General features: G+C 66.0%; 7 protein-coding genes across 7 annotated transcripts in view; 2 read left to right on the forward strand and 5 right to left on the reverse strand.

Annotated features, from left to right (window-relative positions):
- The window catches only part of EMIHUDRAFT_438254 (hypothetical protein), a 3307-nt gene extending 467 nt beyond the window's left edge, over positions 1-2840 (reverse strand). Inside the window, exons 1-4 of the mRNA XM_005760907.1 lie at positions 2318-2840; positions 1780-2069; positions 1573-1641; positions 757-1369 (exon numbers count right to left, since the gene is read on the reverse strand). Coding sequence (XP_005760964.1) covers positions 1173-1369; positions 1573-1641; positions 1780-2069; positions 2318-2802 — 1041 coding nt within the window. The 5' untranslated portion in view covers positions 2803-2840 and the 3' untranslated portion in view covers positions 757-1172. The remainder of the gene's footprint in view (positions 1-756; positions 1370-1572; positions 1642-1779; positions 2070-2317) is intronic.
- Positions 2841-7146: 4306 nt separating this feature from the next.
- Positions 7147-7941, reverse strand: EMIHUDRAFT_217232 (hypothetical protein; the record flags this gene model as incomplete). The annotated part of the gene is made up of 1 exon (XM_005760908.1): positions 7147-7941. One exon carries the CDS (start codon positions 7939-7941, stop codon positions 7147-7149), a length of 795 nt encoding a protein of 264 aa, XP_005760965.1.
- A 167-nt stretch (positions 7942-8108) lies between these two features.
- On the reverse strand, positions 8109-8942 carry EMIHUDRAFT_217233 (hypothetical protein; the record flags this gene model as incomplete). Its single annotated transcript, XM_005760909.1, has 3 exons — positions 8109-8295; positions 8381-8546; positions 8810-8942. The coding sequence occupies 3 exons, from the start codon at positions 8940-8942 to the stop codon at positions 8109-8111; spliced, it is 486 nt and encodes a 161-aa protein (XP_005760966.1).
- A 724-nt stretch (positions 8943-9666) lies between these two features.
- On the forward strand, positions 9667-13702 carry EMIHUDRAFT_465513 (hypothetical protein; the record flags this gene model as incomplete). Its single annotated transcript, XM_005760910.1, has 11 exons — positions 9667-10161; positions 10550-10634; positions 10815-10876; positions 10951-10985; positions 11228-11312; positions 11537-11617; positions 11864-11890; positions 11987-12023; positions 12662-12855; positions 12900-12965; positions 13197-13702. The coding sequence occupies 11 exons, from the start codon at positions 9667-9669 to the stop codon at positions 13413-13415; spliced, it is 1386 nt and encodes a 461-aa protein (XP_005760967.1). The 3' UTR covers positions 13416-13702.
- Positions 13702-14994, reverse strand: EMIHUDRAFT_217235 (hypothetical protein; the record flags this gene model as incomplete). The annotated part of the gene is made up of 2 exons (XM_005760911.1): positions 13702-14145; positions 14362-14994. The coding sequence occupies 2 exons, from the start codon at positions 14992-14994 to the stop codon at positions 13702-13704; spliced, it is 1077 nt and encodes a 358-aa protein (XP_005760968.1).
- A 375-nt stretch (positions 14995-15369) lies between these two features.
- EMIHUDRAFT_217236 (hypothetical protein) lies at positions 15370-16610 on the reverse strand (the record flags this gene model as incomplete). Its single annotated transcript, XM_005760912.1, has 2 exons — positions 15370-16275; positions 16353-16610. 2 exons carry the CDS (start codon positions 16608-16610, stop codon positions 15370-15372), a joined length of 1164 nt encoding a protein of 387 aa, XP_005760969.1.
- Positions 16611-16928: 318 nt separating this feature from the next.
- On the forward strand, positions 16929-19406 carry EMIHUDRAFT_105933 (hypothetical protein; the record flags this gene model as incomplete). The annotated part of the gene is made up of 1 exon (XM_005760913.1): positions 16929-19406. One exon carries the CDS (start codon positions 16929-16931, stop codon positions 19404-19406), a length of 2478 nt encoding a protein of 825 aa, XP_005760970.1.
- Positions 19407-23298: the final 3892 nt, after the last annotated feature.

Consider the following 23298-nt stretch of genomic DNA (forward strand, 5'->3'; position numbering starts at 1 on the left):
CGTGGGTAGCGGCGTTCCCGCGCTCCGTGTTTGCATACCGCCCTGGCGGACTCGTTTACACTTCCAAGCTCAAGCCAGGCGCCGCAGGCCATAAAGAGGAGCGCAGATTAAAATGGCGCCGCAGGCTCCCCGGGCCGTCCGCGCACCAGTAACCTTTAAAAAACAAAAAGATCATCACAGCGGCCTCTGTGATCACCAATCTCCAATCTCCAATCTCCAATCTCCAATCTCCAGCGTCGACACATCTTAGGCCGGATCCAGTCAGATCTCCAATCTCTATCTCCAATCTCCAATCTCCAGCGTCATATTTTGCCGGATCCAGTTTAATCTCCGATCTCCATCTCCAATCTCCAATCTCCAATCTCGATTCGGGGGGCCGGGGGGGGGGGGGGGGGGGCTCGAACCTTCAAGGAGATGCGCTATGGATTCATTCACACCGCACATCTCCGATCTCCGATCTCCAATCTCCCATTTGACCCCTGCCGCCGCCAGCTGCGATCTCCAATCTCCAATCTCGATCTCCAATCTCCACCCCAGTGGTGGATGCCCGGCGCGAGGATCTACGATCTGTGTTCTCCATCTCCAATCTCCACCTTTGACCCTGGCAACTGCCAACACGATCCACAATCTGTGATCTCAATCTTTCATCTTCAACCAAGCCCGACTGTGTGGTAGAATCGGCTAGGATCTCCACTCCTGGTCTGCGATCTACTGTCTGCGATCTACTACTCTCTCGCAGAGATCTCGATTACTCTCCCCAAATACCCCACACATACATTTGATACACAACTGATACACAACAGAACACGAGCCGCGCGCTCTGAGTGTGTGCTGTGTGGACTCAGTAACACGCGCGGAATTCACCTTATCTCCCGAGCTCTCCCCCTCGAGTTCTCCCCCCAGAGACACCCCCCACCGCTCCCCCGCCCCGCGTCAATAACCAACACAATCTCGATGAACGCCGCATCACGCCAAGGCCCGCATCGGCACAGGCGTCAGACCGCAAGCGCCCTGGGAGGCGCATCGCCCGTCGCTCACGCACGGCCTTCCCCCGCCCGAGTGACCCGACCCGCTGATAGCGGCCGCCGACTCGCTACTACCGAGGCGGCGGCCCTTGAGGGTGGGCTCGAGTGGCCACGGCTGGGAAGGCGAGCGAGACTCGCCACGCCGCGTCAGAAGAACGGGTTGGCCGCCGGCGCGGAGACGGGTCCGAACGGGTCTTGCGCCGGGGAGGCCATCGGCGGCATGCCCATCCCTTGCTGGGGCATCGCGCCCATCTGCGGCGGCATCTGATGCGGTGGCATCTGCTGTGGCATCATCTGCTGCGGCATCATCTGCTGCGGCGGCATCTGCTGCGGCATCCCGCCGCCTGCGGGGAGGGGCGCCAGCGAGACGGGTGTGAGAGGGAGAAGCCGGCGATGCCCGCCCGAGTGCCGCTCTCTGTGTGCCCCTCCCTTCTCGACTGTGTTGTGGGGTGGGGAGACGGGGCTGTGCGCTTCTGGTCTGTGTGAGGGAGAGGGGGCGGGCGACGGAAGACGAGGGGGGGGGGGGGCTGTGAGGCGAGCGGCGCACCCATGCCACCCATCGGGCGCATGCCGCCCATCTGCTGGCCCAGGGGCATCCCGCCCATCGGCATTCCGCCTGCGACGGGCGGCGAGGCGTCGGCGGGTCAGAGGGCGAGTCCACACTGCACCCCGGAGATGTGGCGGGAACGGGCGGCGGCGGCGGGGAGAAGGAGGATGGCAGGGGGAGAGGGGGGGGGGGGGGGGGAATGGGTGCCCTGCATGCCCACGCCCTGCATGCCCATGCCCATGCCCTGCATGCCTCCGCCCATCGCCACCTGCTGGTGGTACGGCTGCTGCATCTGCGGCGGCATCTGTGGCGGCATGCCGCCCGCGTAGGGGTTGGGCAGCACGGCGCCCGGCAGCTGGCCCGTCCTCGGCGGCGCCGGTGCGGCGGGCGGGCCGGAGTTGAAAAGCGAGTCGAGGTCGAGTCCGCCCGGCTTGGGCGCCGGCTCCCCGAGTTGTGGCTCTGGCTCCTCGGCAATCAAGTTTGGCTCGTCGGCGAGCCTGCCGGGGACGTGTCCTGGACGTGTCCTGGGCCGTGTGCCGGGGTGTGCCGGGGTGTGCCGGGGTGTGCCGGGGTGTGCCGGGGTGTGCGGAGGTGTGCCGGGGTGTGCCGGGGTGTGCGGAGGTGTGCCGGGGTGTGCCCTGCTCATGTTCATGTGCTCATGGCGAGCAGAAGTTGTGAGCAGGGCGAGCGGGTGGCACGAGCGAGCAGGCGAGGGAGGAGGCGAGGCGAGGAGGCGAGGAGAGGCCTGCGGGTGGTGTCTTCAAGCTTGGAGAGCTCCAGCGCACGGCGGAGCTGCTCCTCCTCGTCCGCCTCGGCGGCGGAGTCGGCGGAGACGCGCGGAGGGGCGCGCGACTCCTGCTCGTGCGTGGCCATCGACGCCGCCATCGCGAGCGCCAGGTCGATCTCCTCCTGCTCCTCGGCGGAGCGGCCGCCGCCGTGCGCTCCCGGCGGCGGCGGCGGCGGAGGCGCTCCGTAGCCGTAGCCTTGCGGCATCTGGGAGCCGTTGCGATGCACGCCCATGCTCGACGTGCGAGACGCGTCTTGGGTGAAGCCGGCGGGGGGCTCTTGGCCATGCGCGAACGTGCTGCCAAGGAACGCCTCACGCCCGTTATCCTCATCCTCTTCGGAGAGGCGCGACCGTTGCCGATTGCTGAGGCTGCGAACCTTCTGGTTCACGCCCTTCGAGACCACACGCTTGAGCTCGGAGGGCTTGGAGGGTAGCGGCGCCATGACTAAGCGAGCGCTGATGGAAGTGAGTTGCCCAACAGAGACCTTGGCAGCGCAAAAAAATCTTAAAATCTTATTCCCGGCGTGCCCGTCCTCCCATCCCTCCCTTGGCTTGCGTGTTTTATTTATTTATTTCTTTAATCACCTGCCTCTGTGTTCGTGCGTCGCCCCTCTCTCCTGGAGATGACTGCTCTATTCATTGTCAATTTCTTTTCTTTCTTTGGCATCGCTCGTGGTCGAGATCGAGCGCCCCAGCCACCCCAACCAACCCGCCCGCCGCTGCCCGCCGGCTACTTCCGGCCGACGAATGCCCGCTACGGCCAGCCTCTGCCGCGCCCACGGGCAGTGGCGGCTGAAGCCGCCCCGGTGCAGCCCCGACTGCGCGGCCCTGCTTCCGGCCAACCTCTCATCCGAGCACGCCGCCTCGCTGCCGCCGCCCCTCCGTGCCAGCGGACTGCTGCCGGCTGCTGCCGCGCGTGCGTGCACCGAGTGCCGCTGCCGCGCCTGCGCCGCGTGCCGATGCGTCGACGAGTTTGGACGCATCCTCTCTCCGCAGGTCTGCGAGCGAGAGCGCACGGTGAGGCGCGATCTCGACCTCGGCCGACGAGCCACCGCCTTTGCCTGCCGGCGCGCTTGCGACGACTACCTCGCGCTTCCGCCGCCGCCGCCGGTGCCGCCATCGCGATTCTCGCGTGCGCAGCTCGGCGCCGAGTGCACAGCCTGGACCTACGCCGACGGGCACTGCACCGGCTACACCGACCTCGGCCTCGCCTCCTCCTTTCAAACACCCGCGGGCGCCGCCGCGTCGTCGGGCAGCGGCGACGGCCTCGCCGACCCGGCAGCGCCCGTGGCGGAGGTGCGGGAGGGGCGATTCGACGCGGGGACCGCTGGGTGCGCGGCCCCGCGCCCATCGACTTTGGAGCCCGCGGCGAGCGTCCCGCCCCCGCTGCGCTTCGCGATGGTCCACACGATTGCCTCGTCGGCGATGGCACGGGGCGTGCACGCAAACCCGGGGCTGATGCAGCGCTTCCGGCGAGCGGCGGCGCAGTTTGCGGCGACGCCGCACATGTACCGGGTGGTGCAGGTGTCGCGCGCGTGCCACGACCCGCGCTGGTGGACCACCTACTGCCGCTGGCGGCCGCAGGGCATTCGCAACGAGGACGCGTCTGCCGGCTACTGGCTGCGGATGGCGGTCGGGCTGAAGGCGGTCTCGCTCGTCAATGAGAAGGCGGTCACGCGCTACTTTCCGCGGCTGCTCGAGCGCTCCTTCGCAATGCGCTGGTCCGACACGCGGCTGCCCTTCTGGATGGCCAACCTCTGCGACCTCCCCGGCCTCGTCTGGTACCGCATGCACGAGCGGCGGCTCGAGCGGGAAAACATCAGCCGCGTGTGGGTGCTGCAGCACGACATTGGCTGGACCGGGCAGCTGCCCGCGATCCTCGCGCGCTTTGGCGACGAGCATGATCTGCTGTGCGAGGGCCTCGGCCCAGTGCCCGACTCGTGGAATCACGCGCGCGAGCACAACCACCCGCTGCGGGCAGACCAAAAGTGGGGTTGCGTGCTGCCCGTCACGCGCTACTCAGTGGCGCTGCTCGCGGAGCAGTCGCGGGGGCTGCGGCGCGGGAACGTGTCCTACTGCGAGATGCGCGCCGCCACCGCCTGCTGGAATGCGCCTTGGCCGTGCAGGGCGGCCGACATCCGCGGCCGCGGCCTCCTCGGCCCCTTTACGTTTTACACGAGCGTCGAGGAGACGCGGCTCAACGAGTCGATGCGTGCGCCCGCCGCTGCAACGCCCGCCGCCACCGCGCCAGACGACGTGGTTCCAGCCGCGGAGCGGTGCCACGGGCCGATCGCAACGGGCGCCCCGGCGAGCCCTGTCGGCCGGCTCTTCCACCGCGCGTTTGAGCCCGGGCTGCACCGCTCGCACCTCGCCGACTGCCCGATGATTTGCCCGGTCGAGTGGACAGGATGGCGGGAGATTGCGGAGGCCAAGCAGACGGGTTGCGTGTACAACTGCGGCGCGCTGAAGACGCCGCCGAACATGTCCGCGCCAGGCAACTAAGCGTCTAAGCCCTCTCATTGTAAAGCGGAGTACTCTCTCTGCACTCTCTGCTGCCGGCAAGACGCGAGAGGCGCGCGATCTCTGCGAGGTGCACGACAGTCGACACGTACGCCAGTGTGACACTCTGACTCAGTGTGGTGAGAGTTAGAGCCGTACTCAGTGGTGAATCTCACAAAAGTAGATGAACCGGTTCGTGACGGAACCGTCATATCTGTCTCATATTAATAACACACGCCGACCCGCGCGGCGCGCGCGCGGCGGCGCCTTTCTAGACCTTATAGCTACCCGGAACCTCTGATTCGAGATATCCCGCCGTTAAGGCTGAGCACGACGGACGCGCTCACGTGCTCCACCGCCCCCTCCACGTGTCCGGCGGCGGCTCGAACGCCCTCATTCCCGCCTCGCGCTCGCTCCTCTCGCGGGCCAATCGCTCGTGGGTGGGCGTTCCGCCGGTTAGAGCTGTGTACGTTGGGGGAGCTGAACAGTGTTGCTAGGGTTAACAGTAACAACAGAACAACACAGTGGGGCTCCCCAACAACAGTAGCTAACGTTAGGCCGGCTGAACAACAATAAGGAAGGCCCGGGCAGTGACCCACGACGATCTCCAGCGTCCAGTGCGGGTAATACCCAAAAATACCCGGGAAACCCCAGGTATTTTCGGGTTTTACCCGGTTTTTTTGCCATTTTCTGCTTGCTGACCGCTGAACAACAGTAACAATAGTAACAACAGTAACAGCATGGGCTGTGGTGAACACTTGAACAACGTTCAGGATTTCAGCCAACACTAGCGCACGACTGTTGGGCCCAAAGTTAATGTTAAACAGCTCTACCGCCGGTCGACGCCGTCCCCGCAGAGCCGCAGTGCTCCGCGGCAGCTCCGCGGTCGCCGCCTGCGGCATCACCGCCGCCCAGGCCTCGCTAGCAGGGGTGTGTTCCGATGTGTTACGACTCGCTCTCTCCAGCCCCTCCGGCTCCGCAGCTGTCACGCTTTCGTTGGTCGAAGATACCCCGGTCCCCGCCCCCCTCCCATATACCCCTCCCCCAACCCCCTACCCCCCCCATTGGACGCGTCCACCCTCCGTCCAAAAATACACGATCCTACTAATACATACATATACCTTATAACACACCTCTCGTCATTGGACATTGCACGGATTGTGCGCGCGGAGCAATGTGGGGACGCTATCTCTCTGCTAGTCTCTCTGTACTAGGGGGTATAGACAGCGTCCTTCTAAAATCTGAGGATTCAGGATTGAGGCATCGCTTCAGTGAGGCCAAAGTGAGTTTATGGATGTGTGAGAACGGTGCGGGACACGAGGAGTCACGCGGACCGACTCGTCGGCGACTCTGCTGCACGCCGTTTCAGAATTTTTCTCAGCGTGAGCGAGACGTGGAAGAGTGCCACCTAGAGCTGTCAAACGTTAAGAGCTGAACAGTGTTGCTAGTGTTAACAGTAACAACAGAACAACAGTGGGGCTCCCCAACAACAGTAGCTAACGTTAGGCCAGCTGAACAACAATAAGGAAGGCCTGGCAGTGACCCACGACGATCTCCAGCGTCCAGTGCGGGTAATACCCGAAAATACCTGGAAAACCCCAGGTATTTTCGTTCGGGTTTTACCCGGGTCGGCCGCAGCGGCCGCCGAACTGGATGTTGAAGGTGGATGATTTGATTGGATCGACGGCGGTTTTTTGGCATTTTCTGCTTGCTGACCGCTGAACAACAGTTAACAACAGTAACAAACAGTAACAGCTTGGGCTGGGGAGAACACTTGAACAACGTTGAGGATTTTCAGCCAACAATAGTGCAACTGTTAGGCCCAAAGTTAACGTTTGACAGCTCTAGTGCCACCGGCACCGTCGGGTGTAGGACGGGTCGGCCCGGAGCATCGGAGTAGCCGTCGTGGTCGCGGCGAGCAGCGCCGGCCACTCCGGCGCCGCGTCGGCAACATGGGAGCATGTCCACCGCCACTTCGCGGTCGCAGCGCTGTTTGTCGCCCGAAACGCCGCACTGCGCACATATCCCTCTGTCGGGCCAAAGATCGACTCGCATGTCGATTTTGACTCGACGGCCGGGACATGGAGGCATCACGTGTCCATGCCGCCGTGTGTATAAGAGCCAGTAGAGACCTCTTGCTAAGACTCGTAGGTCGTAGAGAGGAGGATCGAAGCAGGCACACAGCGGAAAGAGAAAATAAGATGCGTGGCGTCTGCGAGTTTTTCGCGGTGCGTGTAAAAAGCTCGAGTGTCAAGAAGGATGAGCCCCTACGTAAGAGAGTGCGTCGGTCATAGTCCGGCGATTCCGACGCCGAGCATTCCATTCGGGCAGCCCGCGTCTGCGAGCATGTTGGACTTGACCAGCTTCTTCGTGATGCCGTTGTACTCGCCGGGGTAGTCCTCGCCCCAGGCGAACCCATCGTGAAACTGATGGTACAGCTCGCCCAGGTAGAAGGGGTGCGAGTTAGTGTCCATGACGAATGCCACGGCGCGCGCGTCTGGATCGCCGCCCTTGCCCTTCGCAAAGTCGAGCTTGTCGCCGTTCTCTCGGCTCGCATCAACCAGCTCCTTCGCCAGCGGTGAGCCGCCGCCGCCCGGTATGCCGACGACGTTCCGGTACTCGAGGCCGCGGTCGCCGAGCTGGTCCGGCCGGTTGCCGTCCTTGTCAAAGAGTTTCACGTACTCCTCGGCGAAGGCGCGGAAGGAGGTGGGAGGGATGCGGAGCCGCACCACCTCCGCGTGGCCGAGCGAGCCGTAGTCCGAAATCTGTGCGGCGTTGTGGTAGCACACCTTGCCGTCTTGCATGCCCGAGCCGCCAGCGTAGCCAGCCCGTGATGTGATCTGCAGGTCGCTGCGGCCCAAGAGCTTCTTCTCCGCCATCACAAACTCGTGTTGCACGTGCCAAAAGCAGCCGCAGCCGAAATACACCTCGATGTCTGACGAGTCGTCCGCGACTGCTCTCCGCGACGAGGCAGGCAGAGCGAGCGCGCCGGCGAGGACCGCGCGGCGCGAGGCGCTGAGCGGCGTGCGGAGAGCGCCGACGTCGGCGATCGAGAGGAGCAGGAGCAGTGCTTGATGCGACATGGTGAAGAAGCGTCGCGGAAAAAAAGAGAAGCGCGAAATCAGAAAAGAAAGCGCGAGCGCCGGCTAGCACGACACTCCTCTCCTTAAGGTCCCTCGGGCCAGTTTCAGGGGGCAAACCCCGCCCGGCCCCTAGAACCCCGGGTAAGGCCCAGGTATGGCCTAGGGCATCAGAAGGGACCAAGAGGAGTCCAGTCTGAGCCATAGAGCCCATCGATAGAGCCCATGTCTTTGCCCCCGAAGGTCGCGTTCAAATGCCCGGAACGGACGTTACAGTGGTGTCCGGCCGGCGCGATCACCGAGCTGTGACGCTCAGGGAAGCCGGTTGAGGTGCTGGTTTCTTTGGCCAGGGCTGGCCTACCGGTACGGCCCGTGCTGGATCAGCTGAGCAAGGTTTGGGGAGAATCCCCCATTCAGATCTTCAGATATTTTGACGGATGACCGAAAATGGGCAAAAACGGGCGCAAAGTACGACAGGATCTCGTCGCGCTCACCAAACTGCGAGGAAGTCTCGGGGGTCGGCAGGAAAGACGGGTAGTAGGTTGGCACCTCGGTGTCTGTCCCAGCGTTTGGAAAGTGGTGGTCGCGCCAGGTGCCTCCTACAGCGCCTGCAGGGAGGCACGCCGCCAGGCACGTTGCGTTACACGCTCGAAGGTGGCAGGGGATTGAGGCGAGAGGCTGGGCATAAGTGGCGTCTCGGCTTGAGAGGCTGGCCATAAGTGGCGTCTCGGCTGAGCTCTGTGTGGAGCGTGACACAACGTGTTGCCGTGCAATGACAGAGCTGCCGCTGCCGCACCGCGATGCGTGAGGGGTGTGCAGTCGACTGCGTGAGGCATCTAGATGCCTGGCCGTGCGCACCCTCGTCGACGACCGATAAAGGAGTCTATCCCCTCCTTTTTGAGGTAGGCAGCGGCGACTAGCCCGCTCAGGCCAGCACCAATAATGACGATGTCCACCACGTTCGTTTCGGGGCCATAACTGGACGACGCTGCGCCAGTCGGCATCTCCGTGGCGGCCTTGAGGGTCGCAGAACTCTGGGAACGCAACCTCTTCTCCGTCGTATCCGATTCGTGTACTTCGCGGGCGACGGAGATTCCCGCGTTTTGCAAAGAAAAGTTTCCTCGTTTGTACGAAGTGAGACGGAGTGATCAGGAGACCGCGAGGCAAGGGATCGGCAGGCGGCGGCGGCGTCGCATGACGAGGCAGAGGAGAGCGACGCGACAGAAGACGAAGCGACAAGAGAGAGAAGCAGAGAACGAGTGAACGACGAGAGTGGGACGACCGCGAGGTGGCATGAAGGTTGCAGCGAGATCGGCGAGGCACTGCTAAGAGAGAGATAGGAAGGGGCAGACGCCCAAGGGTGGGCGATGGCTAGCACCACACTCCTCTCCTTAAAATCCCTGTGTGATGGCGGCGTGCCGTCCTCCCATCCCTCCCTTGGGTTGCCTCTTTTCTTTCTTTTTTAGACGGAGTGATCATTGAGACACGATGGAGACGCTGAGAGTGAGCCAAGAGCCGCTGGGACACTCACCGCTGGGGTCCGCGATTGGGCGTCGGATCAAAAAAATCCACTCCTCCCCGCTGTACACTGTAGTCGGCCCCGTGAACCTTCACGGGACTCTCACAGTGTGCTGTGAGGGCTCTAGTGAAGAGTGCGCGGGTTGAAAAAAATCGCGTGGGCCTGGCCAGCTCACCCACAACTCGCGGCTCCACTGCGACCGACTTACGATGGCGGCCCTCGCTGCCGCCCTCATGAGTGCGGACGCCTCGGTCCTCGCTTTGAGTGGCCCTCTCTCCCCTGCGACGGCCGGCAAGGGTGCCGACGCACAGGTGGACCTCACCCCGATGCCATACTCCCCGCCAAAGCTCAGCTTTTCCAATCCGTACAAGGCATACGCGGGCGGCAACATCCCGGGCTGGGAGTATGGTGGCGAGACTTCGCTCAACAACGACTACATAATGCTGACGACTGCGACGTCCAACAAGTTGGGTTGGATCTGGACCACGGAGCCCATCGAGATCGACGACTGGGAGGTGCAGCTCGAGTTCCACATCGGCGGCGACCCGCGCCAGTCGACGGGAGGCGGCATGGCGGTCTGGTTCACAGAGCAGCAGGGGCGCGCCGGCGCGATGTACGGCCAGAGCGACGACTTCCGCGGCGTCGGGATACTGTTCGACTCGTACGGCGGCGGCGAGAGCGGCGAGCGAGTCGAGCCCTTCGTGGTCGCCGTCCTGAATGACGGCACGAGCATAGACGAAGGAGCGCACGAGCAGGCGCCACCTCCGAGAACCTTCTCACCAGCCTTCTCGCGGCCGCACCCCGCACTCGCTCGCCAAACCCGCGGCTGCAGTCGTGCCGCTCCTCTCGCAACCGCCCTCTCGCCGCCTCTGCTGCGAGCGCCGCCCTTCGCCCGCCCCGCGTGTGGCGTGTGCCGCCTCGCCGCGAGCCTGCCGCTGCGCGCCATGGAGTCGAGCAGAGCCAGTGAGCATCCCGTTGGCACCGCCCCACCCTCCCGCCCGAGTCAAATCCGGGCGCAGAGCCGAGTCGCTTCCCGCGGGGCCAGGTGCGGCCAGGTGCCGCCTCACCACGCGAGGCCACCGCCGCGCGCAGGCGGTCGAGCACCAGGTCGGCATCTGCTACGCCGCCTACCGCAACCTGAAGAACATCGTGCGCGCTCGCATCGCGTGGACCAACGGCCAGCTCCGCGCCTGACCCGAACCCCGAACCCCTAACCCCTAGCCCAGACCCTAACCCCCTACCCCTACCCCTAACCCCGAACCCCTAGCCCGTAACCCTGGCCCGGACCCTCCCCTCCCCTGACCCTAACCCTGACCCCTACCCCCTAACCGGACCCGGACCCTGACTCTCATCCTAGGCCAGCTCCGCGTCTGGCTCGACCTCACCTCCTCGAACCACTTCCAGCCCTGCATCGAGACGGTGGGGCGGGCTGGCGCCTAGCCGGCTGGGTCCTTCTAGGAGCCGTCCAGGAGCCCTCTCGGACCCTCTGCTAGGTGAACTTGCGCGAGCTTGCCAAGCAAGACAAGCGGTACCGCGCACCTCTCCGAGACACTTCCTAGACACTTCCTAGACACCTCCTAGACACTCGCAGCTTGCCAAGCAAGACAAGCGGTACCGCACACCTCTCCGAGACACTCACACCTGCCGACGCATACACACACCTTCCGGCACCGCCGCCTCCCCTCTGCTCGCACCGCCGCCCTCGGAGCGCGCCCGCCGACACACCGCCCGCTAGGACACGTCCAGGACACGTCCACGACGCGGCCGCAGGTACGACTTGCCTCGTGTCGGACACTTTGGCGTCACCGCCATGACGGGCGCTCACGCAGACACGCACGTCGTCTACTCGCTCGCCGTCGCCAACCTGACTGGCGCAGCCCGCGACGGGGCTGACCCGCTCGCGCCGACGCCAATCTCGGACCAGGAGCCCTTCTCTTGCCCTCTCCTCCCCTCGCCTCTCGCCTCCCCTCGCCTCTCGCCTCTCGCCTCTCCTCGCCTCGCCTCTCGCCTCGCCTCGCCTCACCCCACCCCGCCCCGCCCCGCCCCACCCACTCGCCTCCTCGCCTCGACTCGCCGCAGGTCCCAGACGACGTCCGCGTGCACGCGGGCGGCGAGGACGCGGCGCACCCGGAGCGGCCGGCCGTGGCGACCGACCCGACCGTGCTTGAGGCGCACCTCCCCGGCGAGCAAAACCTGCAGGCGGCCGCCCAACAGACGGACAGACAGACAGACGGACACACGATGCTCCCCCCCCCCCCTCCCCCCTCCCCCCAACCCCCCAACCCCCAACCTACAAACCCCCACCCCCAGCCCCAAACTCCAACCTCCCAACCCCCTCCCCCGCCCCCTCCCCCGCCCCCTCCCCCACCCCCTCCCCCTCCCCCTCCCCCGCCCCCTTCCCTTTAGGGGGACCAGGCGGCGCCCGCGACGGCGGTGCCCCTCACCACTCTGGGGACGAGTCCCTCTCATTGATTGAAGAACTAATCCGTGATTAATTAATGAAGGAAGGTGCCCCCCCCCACGTCGGAGGACGAGTACCTCTCTCGGTTCGCGCACGAGCTGCTCGGTGTGGAGGGGCCGTCCCCCCCCCCCCCCCCCCGCCTCGACCCCTCCCCTCCCCCCGCACCTCCTCACATCTCCTCGCCATGACCCCCCTCCCTCCGCACCTCCTCAAACCCCCCCCCTTCCGCGGCCTCGAGGCGTCCATGTGGGAGGTACACGCGCAGTGCAACGCCTCGCGCGCGACACTCGCCGACGTGCGCACCGACGTGCTCGCGCTCGTCGCCCACCGCACCGCAGGCCCGCCTCACCCCCCCCCCCCCCCGGGATACAGTCTCACAGACATGCAGCACTGCGCACCGCACCGCAGACTGACCCCCTCCTCTTCTAACCCTCACCCTCACCCTAGCTCTAGCCCTGGCACCCCACCCCAATCCCCGACCCCGACTCACCCCGGCCCTGACCGCACCGCAGTCGACCAGCGGCTGCAGACGCTGCAGGAGGCGGTCGAGCGGCGAGGAGGCGGCGATCACCCCAGCCGTATCGTCCCCCGCCCCCCCCCCCTCCTCCCTACACGCCTCCACCCCCCCTTCCCCCCCTCCACTCTCCCCCTCCACTCCCCCCCCATCCCCTCCTCTGCCCCCTCCACTCCCCCCCTCCACTCCCCCCCTCCACTCCTCTGCCCCCTCCACTCCTCCCCCGCAGGCGGCGGAGACGGCCTCGTCGCGCCCGGCGCACCCGGCGCGCCTGCCGCCCCGGGCGCGCCCGCCGCGCCCACGAACGAGGTGACCGCCGCCGAGCTGAGCGCGAACACCGAGCAGCTCAAGTCTGAGCTGCGCGACGCGGCTCAAAAGACGCAGGCCCGCCCGCTGCTTGCCGGAGGCCGCGCCGGCGGCGCTGTGCAGCGCGAACGGCGTCTCTTCACGCCTTCAGCCGTGAACAGGCCGCGCTGCGCGCCGAGGTCGCGCCCGTGCGCACGCTGCAGTCCGGGCTCGAGGGGCGGCTCAAGGCTGCGGACCCTAGATTCCCTTTTAGATGCGGCGGAGGCCGCCTCGCCCGACGAGCACTCGAGAGGACGCGTACTCAGCCGCATCCTGCTGTATTCGGCTGCACTCGGCTGCGCTCCGCTGCATTGCAGCGGTACTCGCACGCGAGCCCTTCGAATCCACGCGACGCTTCGAGTAGACGGCACGCGAGGCCGTGCCCCGCCGCCCTGACTCTGGCGGCACTCATGGCGCAGGCTGTGGAAGCCTCGGTGGCCGAGCTCTCGAGGGGCCTGGGCGAGGCGCGGAGGGAGGGGCAGGAGGTGCGCAACGCGGTCAACACCCTGCTGGAGCGCTCCGCCGCGCAGGGCTCCGGCTCCCTCGGCCTGGTCGGGATGGGCGTCTGCGCGCAGCTGCTCGTGGTGGCCGCGTTTCTGTACTACAAGGCGTCAAACAACAAGCGCCACCTCTTGTGAGCTCGCCCGCGCGAAACGGGGTCGCTTCTCGGCATCCAAGGTCAGTCAGACATGACAGTCAGAGTCGATGGTCGCGGCGTCCGGCGCGCTGCGCATCGGAGAGGAGGGAGGGAGAGAGGGAGCTGCTGCGCCCCAACCCGATCCGTCCCCTCCGGCATGCCTTGCGGGGGCTCGGCGCACGACGGGCTGACCAACCAGGCCCACACGACATAAAAACGCCGCGCGGCGCGCAAAGAGAGCAGAGTGGCTTTTTAGCTCTCTTATCAATTTCAAGTTGAGACGAGGTTCATGTCACATCTCCGTCCCCGTCCCTCCCGATGCGGTGAGCGGACAGGAAGGCTCTGGTTCGCGCCTCGTCGCCGCGCACAGACTCGGGCAGCGTCGCAAAGCACTGGACCGTCCACTTGCCGAGGCCCGCCGCGGCGGCTCCACCGTGCCACGAGAGGGGATCCACGCCTCCTCCTCCGCTCTGTGAGTAGAAGAGGATGGCGCATCCCTCGGAGGGGTGCACGCAGAGCCCGACGCCGCTAGGGCCGTGGCTGCTGAGGACGCCCTGACGGCTGCCGCGAGGGGCGGCGGTGAGGGCCGATGCCGCCGCAGCTTGCGCGGCGGCAGTGAGGACCGCGGCAGCACCCCCGCCTTCGAGGCACTCCACGCTGACCTCGCCATCCTCCTCAACAGCGAAGCTCACTGCGTCCGAGGTGCTGGTGACGCCCAGCGCGGACAGCTCCTCCGCCGCCGCCCTCGCGGCGCTCGCATCCACCACCGCCGCGCTCTGCTCCGCCGCCGCGCTCTGTTCCGCCGCCTCGCTCTGCTCCGCCGCCGCGCTCTGTTCCGCCGCCTCGCTCTGCTCCGCCGCCGCGCCCTCCGCGGTCTCGCTCTGCTCCGCTGCTCCGCTGCAGGGCCGCTTCAGTGGCGGCTCCAGCGCGGTGCCGGCAGCTGTCACCGCGCTGGCGGCAGGAAAGACGGTGGCTCCTCCCTCGTGTGGCGGGACGGTGTTGAGGTAGAGGAGGACGGTCGCCCAGCGAGACTCGGCCCCGTTGTTGAGGTCTGTGTGCAACCCAATCGTGAGCCCCGCCTCCTCCTCGGGTGCGTTGAAAGATAGCTGCAGGCCCAGCGAGCCTTCGCCCGGAGAGCCCAGCAGTGAGTGCACCCTCTCTCTGAGCGTGGCGAGTAGTCGCTCCTCCTCCTCCTTCGACGCCCCACCCGCCACGGTCGTCTTCGCAACCTGCCGGCCTCTCCACTCGGGCGACCAGCCCGGAGGAGGCTGCAGTCCACGCGCGCCGAGTTGGATGAGGCGAGCGCACTCCTCGTGAGAACAGAAGCCGGGGATAGCCCAGACGAGAGGAGACTCGGAGAGCAGCAGCAGCCTCTCTCGCACGGGTCGGCCGTCGCAGCTGGCTGTGGGTGAAGCAGCCGGCGCTCCACAGCGCCACGGGTGCATCCACGTCTTCCACCGAGCCGCCCACTCCGCCTCCGCTGCCTCAGCCTCTGCGGTGCCGTCCTCGGGCGGCCGGACCTGGAGCTTGCTGCGAACTTGCTGGTCGAGAAAGGACATCACCATGTCCTGCGTGGCCATGGGATATCGGTGTCGAAACACCGTCGACAGCGCTGAACAGCGAGCATACGGGAAGGGTTCCAACTTCGGGGGTTGGGGTGTGGCCGGGTCGTCAGGATTTGAGGTGCCACAGACCTCCACTGGATAGGTAGCTGAGGAAGAAAGCGAGCTGGCAAAGTCGATTCGCTTTCTTCCTCAGCTAAGTCGTCCTCCCACACAGAGTCGCGGGAACGTCCCGATTCAACACGCAGCTTTTCTCATATCTACATATCTCCCCTCTCCTCACTCGTCCACCACTAACCACACCGGCCCCGGTGGCGCTGTGTCGACGTGCAGCCACACCCCCACTCCAGGCAGCGGCGAGCCGACCTGGGAGCGCTCACTTCCCAAGACAGCTCACTCAGGCAGCAGCTTCGACGTGAGCCTGCTCGACGACACGCGTGAGGCTCGGGACGCGTAGCGGGTGCCCGCGGAGACGGCGGCGGTCTCGCACAACGACGGCTCGTGGATTTCGGAGGCCTCCGTGCTGTCCACGCACGGCAGAGGCACCGACCCATTGTACACGGCAATTCCGAGGAGCAGCAGCCCCATCCCGACAAGCTGCATCCAGGACGCGAACCCTGCCCACGCCTCGCCAAACTCGCCGCCGGTCAAATTGTAGATAACCAGCTGCGCGGCCCAAATGGAGGCTGGCCTACAGTTCTGCAGGATGGCCTTCCACACGGCGGAAAGTCGCTGGACAACAAACATGGACGTGACGTTGAACGTGAAGACGAGCGCAGTATAGCAGCACACAAAGAATACTGCGGTCGGCGAGTTGCGCAGCTTGGCCAGGGTATTGAAGGCATCCTCGAAGTGTCCATGATCGTCCCCCGGCAGGTAATAGTAGGCAGGGTAAAAGATACAGACGGTGATGACGAACCCGCAGATGCCCTCCATGCCGACGAGTAGCAGCGGCGGAGCCGCCATTCCGCTCATCATCTTTTCCTCGACCGCGAACTGGATTCCAGCCGTGAGGGTGCCACAAAGCGTCAGAAAGATGCCGAGGGCCAAGGTGCTACCAGATGCGCCGCTGTCGCCACCGCCGCCGCCGAGTGCCCCAGCGAGCCCGACGACAGTGATGGCAAGCGCCACAAAGAGAACCCCGCACCACATATTACTCGTCAGGTGGTCCTTGAGCACAAAGTGTTTCACCAGAGCGACCCATATGATGACGCTGCCACGCAGGAGCTGCCACATCGAGAGGGGCAGCAGCAGCAGCGCCAGAGTGCCAAGGGCAGTGGCGCAGAGGTCGAAGAGGGCCTACAGGACAACAGGGTAATGGAGTCCGTCCGCAAGCTGATGTCGTTGCCCAAGGGACGAGAGGCGAATGCAGGGACGCAGAGGAGGATGAGCTGGTTCGGAGGAAGTGATTCTTTTGCCGTGCTGAAGAACTTGTGCGCGATAAGCGAGAGGGACATGCCAAAGAACATCAGCAGGGTGTTGAGAAGCTTTGGCTTGAAGAGCTCCTCCTCGCCAGTGTTTCCGACGGCAGTGAGCTGGAACATCGACTTTGTAAACAAGCCGTTTGCGGTGCCGGCGCCGAGCGCGGTGAAGAATACGAGCGCATCCGTGCTGTCACAGCCCTTTGAGCCCATACCTTCCCAATCGACGACGGCCTTCGAGTGGGCGCGCTCCTCTGTCTGTCCCTTTGCGACAACTGGTCCCTCGCAAATGGACGCACGAGCTACTTACTCGGTGCGATCGTGGCTGTGAATTCATCTTATGCGATGGTTTCTCCATTTTGCTCTTCTACCTCTTCCTCGCCGCTTGCAATTTCCCCACCCCAAACTCATTTCGCCGCCTCTCCAATCAGGTAACGGACGTCTGAAACGACTCTTGAAAAGCTCGCGAGACGGCGGCGACGGCGCAGGGGGCGACGTCCTGCCGGGCGAAGCGCCGACGCCTGATCCCGTATGGACGCGTCGTCGCAGCCCAGAAAGGTCGACCCCGATGACGCAGTTGCGCTCTTGCAGGAGGCGCAAGTCCACGCCGCAACCCTACTGGGGGTCTTCACGCTCGAAGACTTGACCAATTTGTCGCACCACCTGCACTTCTTTGACTATGAGGAGGGCGAAGTGGTCATGCAGCAGGGAGAGGATGCAACCTGGGTCGGCATCGTCCTCCGCGGCGAGCTGGAGGCGGCCGGCGCCGACGGTAGGGTTGTAGGCAGCATGGGCGCTGGGAAGGTGGTGGGTGAGATTGCCTTTTTCACAGGCGGCAAGCGATTAGCGGACGTTCGCGGCGCCAAGAGTGGCGTTCTTGCATTCATTATGATGCCAAACCTCGAAGCCCTGTTCGACAGCTGCGCACACACTGCCGTCAAGCTCATCCGTGTCTTCGGCGCGTCCTCTGTATATCAACTGGCACACAATCCAGCGGCGCATCCGCCGCTGGCTTGGAACCTAGCGCCAAAGCAGGCGGAGAGTGCCCTGACAAAATGGCTGCAAGGCGGCCGCCTTGGGCCCGTCGAGTGCGAGGTCGTGATGTCGCAGGCGGATCTCAAACGTATAGCAGACCTCTTCGAGTTCCACCGTTTTGCAGCTGGAGAGAGGGTCGTCGACCGCTTTGCGAAGAACGATTACATATGCTTTGTGCTCGACGGCTCGGTGGATCTCAGGATAGACAACCACACGCTAGCCACCCGCTCTGCCGGCCACGTTGCGAATGCGAGCAGCTACTACGATGGCGGGCGCGTGCTCCCGTGCGACATTGTCGGTGCGTCCGATGGTGTCCTCGGGGGGCTGCGGCACGATGCCATCGAGGAGCTCGCGATCTTGGAGCCTGCGCTCGGCCTGACCCTCGCGAGGATGGTTGGTATCTTTGCGGTCGAGTCCGTCAACGAGATGTTTGCTGCACCAGCGACCAAAGCGGTGGGGCGGTCCGGCTCGCGGCGCCGCTCCATTGTCGGCCGAGTGGACTCGGAAAAGATGAAGTCGCAGACCGCCGAGGTCTTCAGCAGGAAGCACGCGGCCGCTCTATCGAAAGGCAGAAACTTGCGCCAAAAGGCTGCCGAGGCGGACGAGGCCGCGGAGACAGCGAAACGCGCGACACAGGGCGCAGAGGTTGCAAAGCGAAATCACCAGATCCTCACCAGAAAGCTCGAGGCGGAGAAGGTCAAAATCCGCGAGCAGCTTCTTGCCGAGCAGCAGACCACGCATCTCCTGAGGGCTCAGCTGAAGGACTTGAATCTGGACGTGGTTCATTGCAAAAAGGAGTCGGTCCAGCTGGCCGAGATGGTCTCACGGCTCGAGGCGCAGATAGACCGGCACCGCACGCTCGAGCAGGACTTGCTGGAGCAGCTTCGGCAGGCGAGAGCTGCGAATCATGCCGAGGAGGTCCAGGAGCTGGCGCGAGAGAAGGAGACACTATTGGCCGAGGTCGCTCGCACCAATATCGAGCGTGATGCCTTGAAGCAGTCGCTCGAGTCGGAGCAGGCGCAACGGGCGTCTGTTGCAGAGGCGCTCGCCGAGACGCAGGCGCACTGTGCGCGGCTCGAGGCTGGCAAGGCTGAACTTGCGCGGGCTCACGAGGCTGCAATAGTTGACGCACACGGTGCCATCGAGGCTGCGCTCACGCAGGGGCACGCAGAGCGGCTCGCTGACAACCAGACGCTCGTGGCTACTCTGGCGTTGTGCGAGGAGCACTTGCACGAGAGGTCGATCGAGCTGGCGACACACACTGCCAACCTCGAGCGAAGTGAGCAGCGCGAGCAGGACCACGCGAAGCTGATCCAGCAGCAGCGTCTGGCGGCCAAATGCTTGGGCGCGTGCTACCTCCTTACTCTCGCGCCACTCCGTCGACGATTGCGCCAAGTGGAGGCCTTCGCAGCGGAGCACGAGCGGTTGGTGAGCAAGCACGGGGCAGCCGAACAGGAGAATCGGGATCTCACACTGCGGCTGCATGCAGAGGCGGCTGCTACAGAGAGCCTGGCGGACGAGCTGGAGGGAGAGCGTCTGCAAGTCGGCCAGCTGAGAGAGCAGCTGCGAGGGTGGGAGGAACGGGAGGGCTTGACGGAAGAGGCGTGCGCACTTCGCGAGCGAAATGAGTTTCTGAACGCCAAGCTGGCGATCGCAGAGACGCGGATACGCGGTCGGGCACTGGAAGCACGCCGGGCTGAGGAGGAGGCCCGGGCGGCCCGCCGCAAGCTCCAGGCGAGCGCCGCCCAGCAGGCTGGGCTTGCTCAGAGCTGCACAGCCATGGCCAAGCGCGTCACAGACCTTGAACATGGGTTCGGCAAACTCCTAGCGCCAGAGCCGAACGGCCCGACAGCAGCTATTGAGAGGGAGCGATGGGGGGTGCCGCTCGTCAACAGCAGACGGGCCGGCAAGGATGGCTTGCAGTTTCCACCATTGGGTTTAGCCAGTGGCGCTGCCAGCAGGCTACGTCTCTAACCCATGCTCTGGCACTGCTCTCTCTCTCGTCCAGTCGGCTCAGCCTCAACGTGAAGTCAGTGCGACATGAAGATATGCCGCCCTTCAGCGGTTTAGTACACTCTGTGGTGAGGGAGCACTTGGTCTTGGAGGATGGAGCCACTTGGAGTGCGGTCTCATTAACCTCACATATCCTGCGTGTGGGAGAACACTAAACACGCTTATACATCTCGTATTTATCAGATATAGAGCGCGATTTCGCTGTAGAGTTTGTCGTAGAGGCTCTACAGCCATACCGCCGGCGAAGGCAGTGACTCAAAGAGGTCGAGCCGCGCTAAATTTTTTTCCTACGCCCTCCATCGGATCAGCCATGAACACGATCTGCTGTCCGGGTCTTGCCATTTTCGGGGCACTCTAGTTCCACAGTCTCGCCATCTGCGGTTGCTGCCATGAACCGATCGCCATGGGTGATGCCGGCGGGTAGGGGATCTGCTGCTTTGTGCATGTGTATGTGCATTTTGCACATGCACATGTAGAGATGGGGTGCCACGTGAAGCGCGAGCGATACTCGAGTACAAGTTTTGTCTTTTTTGATACAGGACTGTAATCGGACTGCACACGTGCGATGCAACATGTCAGGCTCCTCCACGTCCACCTCCGCGTCCGGCGGCTCGCTCCTTCACCTTGCCGCCCTTGCCGCCGCCGCCTCTGCCCCTGCTGCCATCCTTGTCACCATCGCCGCCCTTGCCGCCGCCTCCTCGGCCGCCCCCTCCTCGTCCGCCGCCGCCGCCGCCTCCTCGGCCGCCCTTGCCGCCTCCCCCGCCGCCGCCGCCCTTGCCACCTCCCCCCCCGCCGCCGCCCCGCTTGGGCGGCTCCAGCATCCTCTTGCGCACCTTGACCGCGGAGCCCCCGCGCAACCCCACAGCCTCGATCATCTCGTCGAGCGCGGCCGTGCCCGCCTCGCGGTCGTCATCGAGCGCCTCTGCCACCTCGGCGAGGGCCGCGTCGTCGTAGCCCGCCGCCGCAAAGGCCGCCGTGTACTTGTCCGCCAGCTCCAGCTCCGCCAGCAGCTTCGCGACGCCGTGCACGCTGCCCGCCACCCCCGACTGGCGCCGCTCACTCGCCTCGGCCGCCTCGGCCGCCGCCGCGCGCGCCCGCGTAATATGCTTCAACACCTCTGCCTCGGCCTCCACCCGCGCCGCCTCCGCCGCCGCCGCCGCCCGTGCCCTCGCCTCATCCTCCTCCCGCGTCGCCTCCCGCCGCGCCGCCGCCGCCTCGGCCGCCTCGGCCTCCGCCGTGGCCTTTGCCGCCTGCCTGGCCGCCTGCTTGGCCGCATGCTCCGCGTTCGCACGCTCGAGCGACCCCCGCCCCGCCTCCGCACTCGCGGCCGCGCACGCGGCGCTGACGGTCGGCCGGTGGCGCGTGGCGTGGGAGGGGTCGACGAGAGAGCGGTAGCGCGGCGCGCCCGTCTCGTCCTCCTCGCATCGCCATCCGTCGGGCAATCCAGCCCACGGCACCTCCATTGGTTTTAGCAGCGCCGCCATGAGAGCCGTCAAAGAGCCTCCGGCCTCGCCGCCGCCGATCGCCGCCTCGAGCTGGGCGCGCACCTCGCCAATCGCGCGCGCGTCGTCCGCCGCCAACACCACGACCTCGCCCGCGAGGTCGACGGCGACGGAACCGCTCCCGTGCGCCCCCTCTGCAGAGGGGGCGGCAAGGCTCGGCCCGAGCAGCAGGCACGCGAGCGGCGAGACGAGCGTGGTGTCGAGCGCAGTCAGCCCGGCCGCCGAGCGCATCGCCGCGAGCGACAAGCACAGCTGGCCCGGAGGGAGGGCGACGCCGCTGCCGCCGAGCACCGTCGCGACGTGAGGGCGCAGCGCCAGCTCGGCCCGCCCCGCCCTGCCGCGGAGCTCGACGGGCCGCTTCCCACCGCCACTCGGCCGCGTGAGAAGGGCGGCACGCCCAGTCGCGATCAGGCTCGCCTTGACAAGCGCGGCAGGGCTCGAGCCACCGATGGAGTGGCCGGCCGGCGCCGCCGCGCCGCCGCACGCCTTCTCGACGCTCTCGACGAGCCTCGACGCGTCGCGGCCGAGATTGCGCAGCGCGGCGCCGCTCAGGCCGCGCCGCTCCGCCACGCCGCGCCGCTCGCCTCCCTCGGCGGACGCCCACTCGCCGTGCGCGCGGAGCAAGGCAAGGTGGTCCGAGGTGCCGTCCAGCGCTCTCCTCGCGGCGCCCGCCGCCGCCGTCCTCCGGCCGAAGGGATCGTCACTGGCCTCGTGCGCCGCGACGAGGAGCGCCGCCTCGCGAAGGCAGCCGAGCGCGCGCGCGCAGAGCAGCGCACGGCCCAAGTGCGGCGCGGTGGGCAGCCGGCTGAGCCGGAGGCCGAGAGGCGTGAGGGCCGTGCCGGCGCCATCTTGCGCAAGGGCGCCCAAGCCGACGAGCGACGCGACGGCGCGCTCGACGGCGACGGGCTCCGGCGGCTCGAAGGCGCCGGAGAGAGCCTCGGCGACGTCCGAGCAGGCAAGGAGCGCGTGCAAGCGCAACACCGCGGGCTCGAGCGGCACTCGCCTGTCAGTGATTCATTCGTGGCAGCTCTCAGCAACGGATTCACTAGCGCAGCGCCGCGTGCTCGAGCGGCGCTCGCCGCATCTCGGCGAGCGGGGCGGCCGCCATGCCGCGCTCCGCCTCGACCCTGCAGTAGAGGTGGTAGCACCGGCCAGCCCGCACGCGGCCCGCGCGGCCGGCGCGCTGCTTGGCCGCCGCGAGAGAGACGCGCTCTGTTCGCAACGCCACGATGCCAGACCGCGCGTCGACCGAAGGCGCGCGGCGGAGGCCACCTATTGACTGGCGACTCGTGAGTGACTGATCGCTCTCAGGTCATCGATACTTTGATAGGCGTGCGGCGGAGGCCACCGTCGATCACGAGCGTCACGTCGTCGATCGTGACGGACCTAATCTCGGTACGATCTCGGGTCATCTCGGGTGTACTCTCGAACGTCACGTCGTGTGTTGTGCCGGACGTCTCGGCGATGTCCGTCGCGAGGACCACCTTCGTGGTGCCGCGCCGCGGCGCCGGCTGGAAGGCCAGCCGCTGCTCCGCCGGCGCGAGCTGCGAGTGGAGCCGGACGGCGTGCAGCGCGGCGTGGCTCTGCAGCCGCTCTGCCAGCCGCTCGATCTCGGCCACACCGGGCAGGAAGACGAGGGCGGCGCCGTCGCCGCACTCCTGGCTGTGGTGCCGCAGAAGCAGCGCCTCGACCAACGCCTCAACCGAGCCGCGGAGGGGGGAGTGAGGAGGCAGCACTTGGAGAGGGGGGGGAGCGCGCGGTAGTGATGGAGGCAGTTGGCGTAGCGGGGGGAGGAGGTGGCAAGCGAGCGTGCGTGTGGGAGGTTGGGCGGGTGCGGGGGAAGCGCACCTCGTCTACCGTCGACAGGTCCATGCTGCGGATGGCCGCAGCCGTCGCCGCGCCGAGCGCCTCCGCCGCGCCGGCGGCGCCGAGGCCCTGCAGCCACTCAAGCAGCGATGAGGAGAGAGGCAGCAACGATGGTGTGCGCGTGCGTGCGTGCGTGCGTGCGTGCGTGCGTGCGTGCGGCGTGGGAGAGAGACATACGATCGCCTGCAGCCACTCGCTCGCAACCCCTCCGACGGCGCGGCTCGCCTCGCACGCCGCAGCCGCGTTGGCGAGCTTGGCCGCCTAGACCGTTCCTGGAAGGGTCCGAGAAGGCTGCCGCAAGGCTCCATCCCGTTGGCGAGCTTGGCCGCCCGCTCGGCGAGGTTGCTCGCCACGAGGGCGGAGCCGCGCCCCTCGGCCGCGGCCGCGGCCGCCGCCGCCGCTGCGTCGGCCGCCTCGCTCGCTGCGGCTGCGGCCTTTGCGGCGGCTCCGAGGGACGGCTCGACGGGCAGCGGCGTGTCGCGAGC

Source organism: Emiliania huxleyi, assembly GCF_000372725.1.
Source record: "Emiliania huxleyi CCMP1516 unplaced genomic scaffold EMIHUscaffold_73, whole genome shotgun sequence".
Lineage (NCBI taxonomy): Eukaryota > Haptophyta > Isochrysidales > Noelaerhabdaceae > Emiliania > Emiliania huxleyi.